The 13473-nt window shown below is 61.7% G+C and overlaps 1 protein-coding gene across 1 annotated transcript; it reads left to right on the top strand.

Annotated features, from left to right (window-relative positions):
* The first annotated feature begins 8627 nt into the window (after positions 1-8627).
* ERFL (ETS repressor factor like) lies at positions 8628-13429 on the top strand. The gene is made up of 5 exons (XM_059150603.1): positions 8628-8716; positions 11178-11412; positions 11727-11922; positions 12028-12145; positions 12499-13429. Exons 1-5 carry the CDS (start codon positions 8650-8652, stop codon positions 12945-12947), a joined length of 1065 nt encoding a protein of 354 aa, XP_059006586.1. The 5' UTR covers positions 8628-8649; the 3' UTR covers positions 12948-13429.
* The last annotated feature ends 44 nt before the right edge of the window (positions 13430-13473 follow it).

Here is a 13473-nt window from a genome sequence, read left to right as displayed (position 1 = left end):
TCCCAGCTCCATCCCTCTCTGCCTGCCCTGTCTTTGTTCCCTTCCTCTCTCCCATCTCTGCCGGCCTAGTCCCTGACTGTCTCCCAAGCGGAGACTCTTTTGCTGTCTCCTCCTACCTCCTTGTCTTTTCGTTCTTTGTGTTTCTCTCTCTCTCTCTCTCTCTCTCTCTCTGTCTCTGTACCTTATCTCTTTTTATCATCTCTTTCCTTGTGTCCTGTACTCTCTCTCTCAGGCTCTCTCTGCCTCCCCCCTCCTCCTTTTTCCGGGTCCCTTGTTCTTTCTGGCAGTGCAGGTTTTGGGGGGCTTGAAGTCATGCTGACCTACATTTGAGCCAGGCCGCCCCACCCACCCCTGTGGGATTTCGGCCAAGTTACTTTCCTTATCTGAGCCTCAGTTTCCACGTCTGGGAAATGGGCATCCTGGCCATTGCTACCTCCCAGGTCTTGGCGAGGATGGGGTGGTGAGGGTGCCAGAGGTGCTGGGACAGATAGGGGCTGGTCTTCCCTCCAAGGCTCCCTTCCTCTTCCCCAGGGGTGCTGCCCCACCTGGCTGGCAGCAGCAGTGTGTGAGGTGGGGGAACGGAGGAGATGGGCAGAGGCGTCTGGGCCATGGCTTGGGCACAGGCCCGGGTGTGGGGCTGGGGACAGGGATCGATCTGCCTCGGCGGCAGAACGAGGGCCAGGATTGCATCTTGTCACAATAATTTATTGCTCTCATCCCATCTGATCGATGGAGCTGAATTAGCACCGTGCGACGCCCCTGGAGCCCCGAGCCTCCCCTAGCCTAGCCGGACCCCGGCCCTTTGCTGGCCCTCATGGGATCCCCTGAACCCCGGGCACCCAGCTCCAGCTGACCCAGGCCGCACACCTGGCCCCAGGCTCTCAGGCCCTGCCCTCTGTTTCCTGTCTTCCTACCCACTCTCTTCCCTTTCTGAGTCTCAACTTGGCCTTCCTGGGTCTTTGACCCCATTTATCTGCTCATTTTCTCTGACCCTCAGTCACTCCCTTCTCCCCCATTTCCCCATCTGTTTCCCTGTCCCCCTGTGTTCTGTGCCTCAGTTCCCCATCTGTCCCTTTGCCTCTCTGCTCCATTCCTGTCTCCATTCCTTCGCCCTCCTGTCTCCTGTCTATAGGCCTTTAACCCCGGGTCTGGCTATCCCTTGGTCTCTGGTTTTCTGTCCCTTGATGCCCTATCTCTCTGTCTCCCTGCCTTGCTCCTTTTAATCTGAATTTCCTTTAAACAATATTTCCTGAGCACATACTTGGTGCCAAGTCCCATGAACAGGATCCATGGTGCCCCTGAGTCCCAGAGCTCCTGGGATTAGCTGGCCACGCTTGCCTTCTGCTTTCTGTCCCTCTACCCCACCACCAGTCACAGTCATTGCTCCTGTAGCCGTCTGTCACTGTCTGTGGTGCAAGGCCTGGGGCCAAAAGGTCCAGCCCTGCCTTTGGGTGGGGCCTGGGGAGTGGGATTGAGCTGGGGGGAGGATGCTGGGACTAAGGAGCCTTGGTAGGAGGTAGGGGTTTGGGATGAGGGGGGAGTTGGGAATTGGTCTTGGCCAGGCAGAGATCTGGAGGGGAAGGAGTTGGGGTGACAGCCAGGGGCCCCCGTCAAACCTCTGCAACACAGACCCCCCCCAAGGACTGCAACTGGGCATGACGCTGGCCTTGAACCCATACTTGTACTTCTCCCCGCTGACTTGTGTCTCTGCCCAGCAGCCCCCTGCCCTCCCTGTCCACTCCTTCGCCTCTGCCCTAATCCCTCAATTTTCCGCCTCTCTGCCCCTCCTCTCCTTCCTCTCTCACCCAGGTCCCTCCTTGGAGCAATCTCTCTTCCCGACCTCCGCTCCCTAATTCACTTTGTCCGGCTGCTCTGACTCGCTCCCCTTCTCCGGGTTTCCCCTGGCTCTCCGCACCACCCCCGCTTCCACCACCAACAAGACCCCACCGGGGTCTTGTTCTTTCCCTGTCTTTGCAGGACTCTCTGCTCTCCCATCTTTTCTGCGTGTCCCTCTGGTCTCTGTCCCCATCTGTCTCCCGGTAGGTTTTGCTTCCTGCTTCTCTTTCTACGCGCCGCCCATGTCTCTCCTGCTCCCTGTTTCCCCCTCCATCCCCGGCCATGCTTCCTCCTTCTCTAGGGTCTCTGAGGGGAAGGGCAGGAGGATGCTGGCAGGGGATAGGGAAGCCGCCTGAGCTCCGTTCCGTGGTTGCGCCTCTCCCCTCCCCTCCCCCAGTTCTGTTTGGTAGGCGGGGTGCGTGGCACTGCAGCTCCTGCCTCCCCGGGGATGCTCTCCCCCCACCCCCCAACTGACATGGTTCCGCGTGCTGGCCACAGCCCCAGGGACGTTTGTGCAGACACTGGGACTCAGAGAGAGAGGGAGGGAGGAACAGGGAGGGGGTTGGATGGACCCAGAGACCCACGACAGACAGAGACACCAGCTCCAGGGAGAGACAGGGAGTGGGGGAGAGGGTGGGTATGAGGTCTCCACCTCTGCCCCAACTCCATCCTCCAAACGACCCCAAACCGCCTGTCACAGACACACCTTCTCCAGGCTGGGAAACCAGAGCCTTGTCTGTCTGCCAGTCTGTCCTTCTGTCTCTTGCACAGTGCACCTTCTGGCCCGCGTGCCCTTGTGTGTTTGTGTGTCTCCAGCTGTCTCAGTGTGTGACACTGCATGGGGGGGGGCTCTCTCTGTGTGACTGGGATTTGTGTGGCAGTCCACGTAGGTGTGACCTGTGGCGGTGAGTGTGCGTCCCGAGCACAGGTGCGTGAGCGTGGGAGCAGGAGAAGCCCCCGGAGCCGTGTCTGTGAGCCTGTGCGTGACTGTTGTGTGATGCTGTGCTGTGAACGTCTGGGGTGACTGCCTGAAACTGGGCTGTGTCTGGACTTGGCCAGGCGGGTGGTGTGTCTCAGTGACCAGGGAGCACATCTCCCTGAAGGCAAGGAGACCGATTGAGGCCTGGTGGGAGGACAGAGTGGGTGCCAGACCCCCCGCACCGGGCTGGTGAGTGTGGGTGTGTGGACCTCAGGGAAGGAGCAGGTGTGGGATGGTGGTGCTTACGACCACCCTTCCCCCCAGACCTGGGCATCACAGCCGCCACCCGTGGGGGCCTGCTTGGTCATGGGCTCTGTGTTCTGGGGCGGCCATTGTGCCTCTGAGCCTGCGGGCTGTGTCCAAGTCTGGGACTGGCCAGGAAATGATTCTGTGTGGGCGATGGAGAGCGTTGAAGTCTTCATGTGCTTGTGGGTGTGGGTCTGCGTGTGATGGTTGGATGGGGTCTGTGTGCCCTGCTCCAGGGAGCGGATGCCCAGTGGCTCGTGAGGCTGCACGTCTGGGATGACATGGGAGCACGGCCATGTGTTTGGCGCCGCTGCATGTGTTGTGTGGCTTCTGGCGGCCTGTGTGTTGCGGGTGCCCAGGTGTGTGTGGTTCCATCCTGGTGTTTTGTGTGTCCGTGTGGGCATGAGCGAGCCAGCAAAGGCACTAGCCTGTTGGGGCCACGACAGTGTGTGGCTTTGGGAGAAGTAGTGAGTGGTGTGCGTGCGTGTGTGTACATGTATGTACGTACGCACACACGCACTCTACACCCCAGGCACAGAGACACCCCGCCCGGGTCATGCTACAGCATTCGGTTGATGCAGGTCATGTCGGGAGGTGGGGTGACCTTGGGATTGCAGGTGGCAAGTCCAGGCAGGAAAGCCCCCGTCACCTTCCTGACCCTGTCTGCCCGGGGACAGCCCCAGGGACCTCCTTGGTGCCCATAGTGGGGCCTCCCTCGAACTCGTGTATGCTTAGAAGTGGCTGTGATCTGTATGGACAGGGGTGTGTGTGTGCGCGTGTGCGTGCGTGCCACAGCGCGTCAGCTGGGCTCTGTGCACCAGGATGGGACAGGGTGTGTGAAGTGTGCCTACTGGGGGTGCCTGGAGAGTGTGTGCGGGAGTCTGCCTGTGTGTCTGCTACGCGCACAGCTGTGTCCTCGTGGGTGTGTGGCACAGGGAGGGGTGTGTCTCCGGGTGGGGGCAGGTGGAGTGTGGGAGTGTGTGTGCGTGTCCAGGCATGATGTGTGTGCCTGTTGGGTGTGTGCGTGTGCGTGCGTGTGCAGGGGTGGCGGCAGGAGAAGGGTCTCGGGCCGCGTCTCTCTCCTCTTTAGACAGAGCCCCGGAGAAGATATGAAATTTAAAAAAAAAATCAATTTTCATTCCACTTGTGCAGATTGTGTTAAGGGGAGGGGGTGCTGGGTGAGGGATGAAGGGGCTGTTGAAGGGGGGGCGAGGCCCGAGGCGGCTCCCGAGGCGGCCAGAGCAGCTTAGAGAAATCAAAACAACTGGTTAAACCCCAGCCCAGGGGGCCGGGGTGATGGGGGGTGAGGAGACAGAGGCGATGGGAGAGAGAGAGACGCAGAGAGCCTGAGATACCCCGAGACAGAGAGAGACAGAGATGCCCCAAGACAGAGACAGAAACTCAGGCCCTCAGAAACAGAGGTATCTGGAGCTAGAGACAGACGGAACAACAAAGACGTCAGTGAGCAAGACCTTGCAGCCCTGTGGGCCTGAAGGAGGCCGGGAGCCCCGTCTCTGGGGAGATGGTAGCAGAAGTAGGCCCGAGCCGTGCCCATTTCGTGCATGCCCACACAAGGCGTGAGAAGTGCGTGGATGGGGGGAGACAGTCAGACAGCTGGACCGATGGTGGCAGGAACAGTGGGGGCCCAGGGAGGCTTCAGCTCCCAGGGCCCACCTCAGCCGGACACAGCCCCTCACCCAGCCAGCCTTCGGGTCTGAGCGTGCCGCTGTGTGGGCTGACCCGTGTGTGTGTGTGGGGGGGGGTGTCCACATGTGTTTGTGGTCTCATGGTGGCTGTCTGTGTGGGTGCCACACGTGCGTCTCTGGCTCTGTGAGCGTGGGAGCAGTGTGCACGTGGGGTCTCTGGTGCGTATCTGTGGGACACTGGGTGCTTTGGGTGTCGCCTGTGTGGGACTTGGCCGTGCAGGGGTGTGTCTGGGTGGGCTTCTGTTCCTAGATGGCGTAGAATCTGTGTGTCTGCCTTCGATTGTGAGCCTCAGTGTCCTTCTGCGTCTGTGTGGGTGGGTTTCTGTCTGTGATTGGGGATGGTGCGTCTTTGTTTCTGTGTGGCACTGAATTGGTGTGTGTGGTATATGTGAATCTGTGTATAGCCATGTGTCTGTTTCTGTGTGAATATCTGTGGCCATCCTGGTGTGTGTGTGACGGTCATGGAGTGTGTGACCCTTGTGACCTGTATGTCTGTGTGTCGCAGAAGACATGGTGGTACGTGTGCCGAGCTGCTCTGTGGGTCTGTGTGATGAGTGTGGGTTGTTAGTCTTTTTGCGTACAATTTTGTTGACCTGTGCATCACACGTTAGTGTGATGTGTGTTGTGTGTGTGACAGTGGTGTGTGTATCACTCAGCTGATGGTGTGTCTATGTGGTGTGTGACCATGTGATATGTGTGACTTTGTCGACCTGTGTCTGTGTGATGGGTTGGGCATGACCTTGTGGTGTATATCACTTTGTTGACCTGTGTGTGATGTGTTGCAACGGTGTGGTGTATGTGTGACTCTGGACCCGTGTTGGTGTGGTGTGGTGTGTGCGTGATTTTGGTGACCTGTGTCGTGTGGCGTGTGTGTGTGTGACTCTTGGCCCATGTCCGTGTGGTGTCCTGTGTGTGTGATTTTGTTGACCTGTGTCTGTGTGCTGTGTGTGGCAGTGTGGTGTGTGTGCCTGGGCTGTGTGTCTGCTTGGCAGGGAGGGGAGAGCGGCAGCGTCTTGCCTGCGCAGCCCTGCTCCCACTGCTGCGCACACACACATTCTGTGCCGTGGCTGCAGGCGGTGGAGATGGGGGGCGGGGGGGGGGGTGGAGGAAGCAAAATAAAATTAAAAATTAAAGCTTGCCCGGAGTCCCCATCCGCACGGAGCGGACCAGCGGGGCAGGGGCTGCCACAGCTCCCCCTCCACAGCTACCAGGTCTGGGGCCGGCTGTCCATCTGTCCAGCGTCCTACTGGGGCCCCTGCCTGGCCCTGCAGCCCCGGCCTGCGGGGCCGCTCCTTCCATCGGTCGATCAGCCAGCGATCAATGGGGCCAGGGGGGTGCCAGGGGCAGGGCGAGATCAAAGGGGCCCCAGGAGACGGACACTGGGACGAAACAGAGACGCAGAGACAGAGATGCGGAGACAGAGATGGAGACAGAGACTGAGGGATGCAGAGACAAGGATGTGGGCAGGAGAGACGTGGACACCTAGAAACATAAAAGAGCAGTGTGGAGACAGGGAGACGTGGGGATCCTGAGACAGGGACACGGGGACCCTGAGACGTGGCTCTCTGGACCCCGACAGTCAGGGCAGGGACCCAGTCCCTGCGGCCCGATGGGACAGAGGCGGGGACAGAGAAGGGGCCGGCAGAGACGGCGAGACGGCAGAGATGCATGTGAGAGACGCGGGGGGAGCGTGGGAGCAGGGCCCGGAGCGCCGATCCCACGGCTCCTCGTTATAACGTGTCCGGAGGAGGCGGCGGGGAGTTGAAAGCGTCGGGAAGAGAAATCAAAACCAACACGGAAATGAGAGGGGCCAATGGGGGTGGGGGTGGGGGCGGAGGCAGGAGGGAGGGGGACCGGGAGAGGCAGAGCGAGTGGGAGGTGGGAGAGAAGTGGCCAGCGAGGTGCGGAGCCGGAGCCGGGAGGGAGATGGGGAGACTGAGGCGGGACGGGCTGGGGGCACAGAGGCCGGGCGGGGGGCACAGGGGGAAGAGGGGAGAGCCAGGAGAAGGGACGGGGCGGGGAGGAGAGGGGGCGTGGGGAAGCCAGAGATCCAGGAGACAGAGGGAGGTTGGTGGCGGGGGGACACAGGGGTTAGGGAGAGTGGGTGGGGAAGGATGGGGGAGACCCCTGGGTTGTGGGGAGACCAGGAAAGAGGGACAGAAAAATGGAAAAGAGATGGGGGGAGACAGAGAAGGGGAAAAAGGTGAGTGCAGAGAAACAGAACGGGAGAGACCGGGAAGGAGAACAGCAGAGAAAGTTGGGGAAATTGGATGGGAGACAGAGGGGAATGGGGGCGTGGGGGCAGATTGGCTGCAGGCAGTGGGGGGACCCCAAGAAGGCAAATGAGGTGGCAGGAGTTCTGAGTGCTGGAGGGGATCTTGTGGGAGAGACGCAGGGGACACTGGGTGGCGGTGTGTGTGTGGGGGGGGCACCTGGGTGTCTGTAGGGACCAGGTCTGGAGGAAACGGGCCATCTGCCAAGTCTTGTCTGGCATCCAAGGGGTGAGGTGGATTTCTGGGGAACAGAACAGCTGTCCGGGATCTTTGGGCAGGGTGATGTCTGAGAGGAATGCTGTATTCGAGAGCATGTCACGTCACGGGTGTTGGGTATTTGAGGGGGGTGTGTCTGAGTCAGGGGGTCTGAGGAAAGTGCTTTCTTTGAGAGGGGGTCTCAAGGGGTGGCGCGGTGAGGGGCGGAGGTGTCTGAGGGGGAAGATGTGTCTGAGGGGTGGGTGTCTGAGAGGAGCTGATGTCTGAGGGTTGGATGTGGGGGGGGGGTGTCCGAGATAGCAGGCACCTGCGGGGAGGGGCTGGCAGAATGTAAAGGTTCTGAGAGACAGGAGGGGAGGGGAGGGAGTGTCTCAGGGGGATGGGGTATCTGAAGGAGTAGGGATCTGAGGGGGGCCATATCCAAGGGGGGAAAGGGGGTCTACGGGGAGCTGTCTGAGGGAGAAGGCAGATCCAAAGGGGTAAGGGTTTCTGGGGGGGCATATGTCTGAGGAGGAAGGGGTGTTTGAGAGGTACTGTTTGGGGGGTAGATCTAAAGGGCAGAAGTGTCTGAGGGGGGCTGTGTTGAGGGGAGACATATCCAGGGACGAAGCCTGTCTGAGGGGAGCTGTTGGGGGGGATGTTTGAGGGAAGGTCTATTTGAGGGGGAGATCTAAGGAGGGGGTATCTAGGGGGGCTATCTCAGGGGGAGGCAGATCCAAGGGGAAGGGTGTCTGGGGGGTGCTGTTTGGTAGGGGAGGCAGATCCGAGGGAAGGGGTGTCTGAGGGGTGGGGACGCTGGTGCACGTGGCAGGGGTCTGAGGGTTGGGCAGCAGGTTGGGGAGGGGCTGCTGTGGGAGCCTTCCTGCAGGGTGTGGGGCGGGCAGGCCGAGTCTGGCCAGCTCTGGGCTAGCAGATGAAAGCTGGGGGCTGCTGGGGAGCTAGATGAGCCAGCCCTGGGGTCTGCTGGGCGGCGGGCCATGGGGTGGGGGCGAGGTTCAGAGGGAGACAAATCTGGGACGGCCAGAGAGAGGGACAGAGACGCAGAGACGGTTGAGAGGTCAGGAACCGCGAGAGAGCAGCTGGAGAGAAGGCAGCGGCAGAGCCTGCACGGCACTGGGTGGGCAGGGGGCGAGCCAGCCAGTGTGAGCCAGCAAGCCGGTGGGAGCAGTGGGGAGGGAGGCCCGGGGGCGCTGTGGGTAGTGATCGAGGTACAGAGCGAGGAGGAGGCTGCGGGAGGAAGGGTCTGCTGGCCGTGGGTGGAGAGGGTGGCGGGTGGCAGGATGGGTGGGCCTGGGCGGAGCGCCCACCCCACTGACCCCTGTCTGTCTCTCCTGACTGCTGCCTGCCTGTCCCCGCGTGTCTGTCCCGGCCTCTCTGCAGGGCTGGCTCCACCATGGACTGTAGCTGCGTCTCCGACCTTCTCTTCGCCCCGCCCGCCCTGCCGGCTCTCTGGACCCCTGGTAACTGGCCCTGGCCCGGACCTCCCGCCCCTTCCCAGCCAGCCGGCTCCTCCCTTCTGCACCTCTCCTTGTCCTCCCTCCTCTGTCCGGGTCTCGCTCTCAGTCCCCTCAATGCAACCCCCTAATGAAAAACTTGGCTAAAAACTTCACAGCCCGCTGTCCCTGCCACTTGCCTGCTGGGACATGAGGGTCTTTGGAGGGTGGGGAAGGTATCGGGGTCCAAAACAGACAGGATTCAGGGGTCTGAGGTCCTGGGGTCCCGGCTGTGTACCTCTCAGCCTGCTCCTGCCCAGGACCTTCGGGCAAAGAGAGGCGAGGAGACTGGAGATGGCCAGGCACTGACGGAGCAGGGGCGGGGACCATGGGGGAACGGGCCAGGCGCAGGTGGACAGACAGGGACTGCCTGGGCAGGGGGACATGGAGACATGGCCCGGCCCACTGGAGCCCTGGGAGAGAGGACGGACGGCCTACTCAGAAGTGGACACCCAGAGCTGGGGATGTGGACAGTAAGACTGGCTTGGATGTGCCAAGTCACACGCCCCTCAGACGGGCAGTGTGTGTCTGTGCCAGTGCATTGTGTGTGCGTGCGCGCACGCGGACGGGCAGTCTGTGCCTGCTTCTATGCGGGGTCTCAGAATGTGTCCCTATGTCACGCTTTGGAGCTTCTGGAAGAAGGGGTCACACTGGGAGAGTATGTCTGCGCGGCGTCAGTCTTTGTGTGAGCTGCTGTGCCTGTTTGCACACACACGGGAGGCTACCTGGGTGTCTCCGCGCTGGGCAGGTGGTGTTTCTTTGGGATGTCTAGCATGCTTACGTCTCAGGATTGGCGGAGTGGGGGTGCCAGCTCGCCAAGTACGTCCCTGCCTCCGTGGGGTGAGGAGCTTGCTGCTGTTACTTGCGGGTCTGGGCTGGGGTCCAGGATGGGGGTCTCGGTGGGCTTTGGGCTGGGTGGGTGGGTGCCCCAGGCCTGTGTGTGTGTGTTGGGGTATGTGTGTCAGGAGGTTTCTTGCATCTGTGTTTCACTGAGTGTGATGGACTTTGGGGGGTCGTCATAATGTGTGTGTGTCTGTGGGCTGAGGTGGGTCTTCTCGAGTGTGTGTCAGCAGGTACAATGTACCTGGGGATGTGTGTTTGAGGACAGATGGTGGCTCCAGATTGGAGTGTGTATCTGCGCGTGTGTGGCCAGTTGTGTGGTGTCATCTCTGGGGTTGCCTCTTCCTCACTAGGATGTGTTCCGGGTGTGGAATGTGCCAGAGCTCGTGGGTTGATGGAGCTCTGTCTCCTGGAGTAAGAAAGACCCAAAATGGGCCTGAGTAAAATTATCCTTTCAGGGAGGAAGCTGCCTGGCCTTTGAGCCTTTGGCAGGGGAGGCACTAGCACCCAGGGACACACCAGGCAGCCCAGGTGGGACCCTGCTGCTCCTTGCCTCCCACCCCTAAAACTCTAGTGAGCGGACGGGCAGTCCGCTGGGCATGCACAGCACATAGGTCACGTGGCTGCTCTCCCAGCTCAAGCTTAGTTCCTTCCAGGCTAATCCTTCCATCCCCATGTCTGGGCCTGCGGTCTCTGAGGCAAAGGGGGACAGGTGTGGTGTCACCCCATGTGTGCCTGTCAGGCAGACACTTGTCTTGATGCCACACTGGTAGCTGGGCCTTCATGGTCCTGTGCGTCTCCTGATGTGGCAATGTGGTTAGTGGGGCCCTGTTCTGGGGGGCCCGGAGGGCCTGCCTTGGCGGCACGTTGTGTGTGAGCTGCCGCACCCCACTCTGCTGCCCCCCCCGTGGGCCGTGGTGTCGCCAGGCGCCCCTGGAGTGTGAGTGGACGTCTGTGGGACCTGTACACTGTGGGTGTCTGCTGACACATGGGCGCTCAGAGTGTTGGAGCACAGACGTGGGGGGGGGGGGACATGGGACATGAAAGGTACGAACGCGCAGACAGGCCTGGACGTGGCAGCCTGTGGTCAGTGGAGGGCGTCAGGGAGAGATGGAGCGGGGGTGGGGGGCGCAGATTGGGGGGCCAGGGCGTGGGAGGAGGGGAGACAGCAAGACTGAGGGTATTTCCGAGAGCAGGTGAGACCAGAGGCCTCCTGGGGCTAGGCTGGAGGGGGCAGTAGGAGAAGGGCTGTGGACAAGGAGGGGTGCCGCTCCCGTGGCCTCCCCACACTCTACCCGCAGACCCCGAATGCGGGCGAGTTGTGCCAAGGTAGAGGAGGAAGCTGCAGGTGCTACTCCGGGCTTCCTGGACAACGGAGTTCCTTGCCACTATTTGGACAGTTTGGGGCCTGGACGCTACCTGGGGTAGAGAGAGTGGGAACTGGTTCCCTAAAGATGGCTGAAGCTGGGCAGCTGCTCCTTGGAGACCAGGATTCAGGGGGGCCTCCTGGTTCCCAAGTCCGCGGGGGACCCAGAGCCTTGGACTTAGCGTCCTGACCCGGGGCCACTCCCCTGCCTCCCGTCCCCAGGGTTTGCCTTCCCGGACTGGGCCTACAAGCCGGAGTCGTCCCCTGGTTCGAGGCAGATCCAGCTGTGGCACTTTATCCTGGAGCTGCTGCAGAAGGAGGAGTATCAGGGGGTCATCGCCTGGCAGGGGGACTACGGGGAATTCGTCATCAAGGACCCCGACGAAGTGGCTCGGCTCTGGGGCATCCGCAAGTGCAAGCCTCACATGAATTACGACAAGCTGAGCCGGGCCCTGCGGTGAGGAGGGGCAGGGGGAGGCTGGCCCTGGGGGTTTGCTCTCGGTCTGCCAGGGCAGAATCCCTGGGCTCCCAAGGCACAGGGATCTCCGTGGGGTAGCTCCTGTGATTACCTGTGAGAGGGAGGGACTCGAGGAGGAAGGCCAGAAGCCAGGATCCCAGCCCCTGCTTCACCCCTGCCTTGCTACTGGGTTAAGGGACTTCTGTGAGCCTCAGTTTCCCTGCTAGTGCTCTGTGCACTAATGAGTCCGGGGCGCCCTCTTTACCTCCCTCGGTGCCCCTCCCCAGCATCCCCTGTCCTCCCTCTCCCCACAGCTACTACTACAACAAGCGGATTCTCCATAAGACCAAAGGGAAGAGATTCACCTACAAGTTCAACTTCAGCAAAGTCGTACTTGTCAATTACCCACTGTTGGATGTGGCAGCAGCCACCACGGGCTCCCCACTCTTGCTGACCCCTGGTCCCTTTGGGGGGACGCCTGGGCCAGATGCTCCTCCCCTTACCCCCGAGGTGAGTTAGGACACTGGGGTCCCCGAACTGGGGGTTTGATGCCCTCTCTCCAGCCCTCAACCCAGCCGGTCTAAGCTGTGAGGCCTCCCTCGCCTCCCTCTGCAGACACTGCAGACCCTGTTCTCGGCCCCTCGCCTGGGAGAGCCAGGGGCCCGGGCGCCCCTGTTCCCTCCTGAGACCGACAAGCTGCGTCTGGACAGCCCTTTCCAGTTCCTGGGCTCTGGTAAGGGCCTGCGGGTGTGGGCGCCGGTTTGCGGGGGGCACGCTGCCCGTGTCTGCAGGAAGAGGATGGGCAAAGATGGGGAAGGACGGACGCAGGAAGGAGGCCCAGGGCGAGGCTGCGTGTGTGCCTGTGCTTAAAAGTCACAGGAGGACTTGGGGAGACGGAGGAGAGAAAAGGGGCAGGGACAGGCTGGGAGAGGGGCTTTTAGGCGACAAAGGACTGGAAAAACCAGGTGGGGGTGTAGAGTGGGCAGACGCCACGTAGGAGACACAATGGGCAGACCTCGGCAGACAGCACAGGGTGGGGGCACCTTCCCACGGTGTGCCCAGTCTGACCCACCCCGTGTTCCCCAGGTGCCACTGGCTATTCCAAGCCCCCCAGCCTGCTGGGTCCTTACAGTCGCGCCTTCCCAGACTATCCCTGGAACTTTAACCCGTATCTCACCGGCCCCTTCCCCAAGCTGCCGCCCTCTCTGTACCCCCCGCACTTCTACCCTAACCCTCTGGCAAGTACCCTGGGCCACCTGCCCTCAGCAGGGGCCGGGGGAGGCCCTGCAACTTCACCCCTCCTGGCTGCGGCAGGGGAGGCCCTGGGTCCTGAGCGCCCCTCAGGCCTGGCAGCAGCCCCTCGCCTGGCGCTGCCAGGAGCCAGGGGTCCGGAGGCCACACTGGGTGGGAAGGACGACAGCGACTCGGAGCTGGAAATCACGGACGTCAGCGGCTGCAGCTCTGACAGCGAGGGCGATGAGGGCCTCCCTGTGCCCCCCAAGGCCAAGGCAAGCAAAGGGGGGAGCGGCAGCTGAACCCGTGTGGGGTGAAGGGTTCCACCAGGGTGGGGGTTGGGCAGCCACTCATGCCTGGCCTGGCCTACCCTCGATGTCCCGCCCAAGGCCGGGGACCAGCCCTCGACCCCCTCCCAGGACCGGGCACTTGGCTGCCCACCTTCTTCCCTCACCCCAGGCTGGGGTCTCCCCTCCCCTGTCCAGAGAGGGAGGGAACATGACGGTGATGGCCTCGAGCCTCCTGCCCAGGCTTGTTTGAGGGGGGTCCCCGCCTGGCCCCACTTCCAAAGTGCAATATGGCGCCCAGCCTCTCCTGCCCACACGCCCCCCCGTGCTGTGCCCTGTGTGTTTGTGCGGCTGTGTCTCCCCTTGTGCCGGCCCCAGTCCTGACCCCCTCCCCACACAAGCCCCCTGGGACAGGGAGCTCAGAGCAATAACTTCGCCCCCAGCCCCGCCCAGGAGGGCCCCCTCCCCACCAGCTCCCCACAGCCCCCACTAGCCACCTCCAGAGAGTTTACTACAAAAATAAAAGAACGGAAAGGAGCGT

This window comes from Mustela lutreola, chromosome 16, assembly GCF_030435805.1.
Source record: "Mustela lutreola isolate mMusLut2 chromosome 16, mMusLut2.pri, whole genome shotgun sequence".
Taxonomy (NCBI): Eukaryota; Metazoa; Chordata; class Mammalia; order Carnivora; family Mustelidae; genus Mustela; species Mustela lutreola.
The sequence above is the reverse complement of the archived record's forward strand: the minus strand, read 5'-3'. Positions and strand labels throughout refer to the sequence as shown.

Excerpts from the sequence above, each read along its gene's own strand:
- ERFL (XM_059150603.1), top strand. The coding sequence starts at position 8,650 with ATGGACTGTAGCTGCGTCTCCGACCTTCTCTTCGCCCCGCCCGCCCTG. Across the intron at positions 11,413-11,726 it reads AAGCTGAGCCGGGCCCTGCG|CTACTACTACAACAAGCGGA; the intron begins GTGAGGAGGGGC and ends CTCTCCCCACAG. Across the intron at positions 11,923-12,027 it reads CTCCTCCCCTTACCCCCGAG|ACACTGCAGACCCTGTTCTC; the intron begins GTGAGTTAGGAC and ends CTCCCTCTGCAG.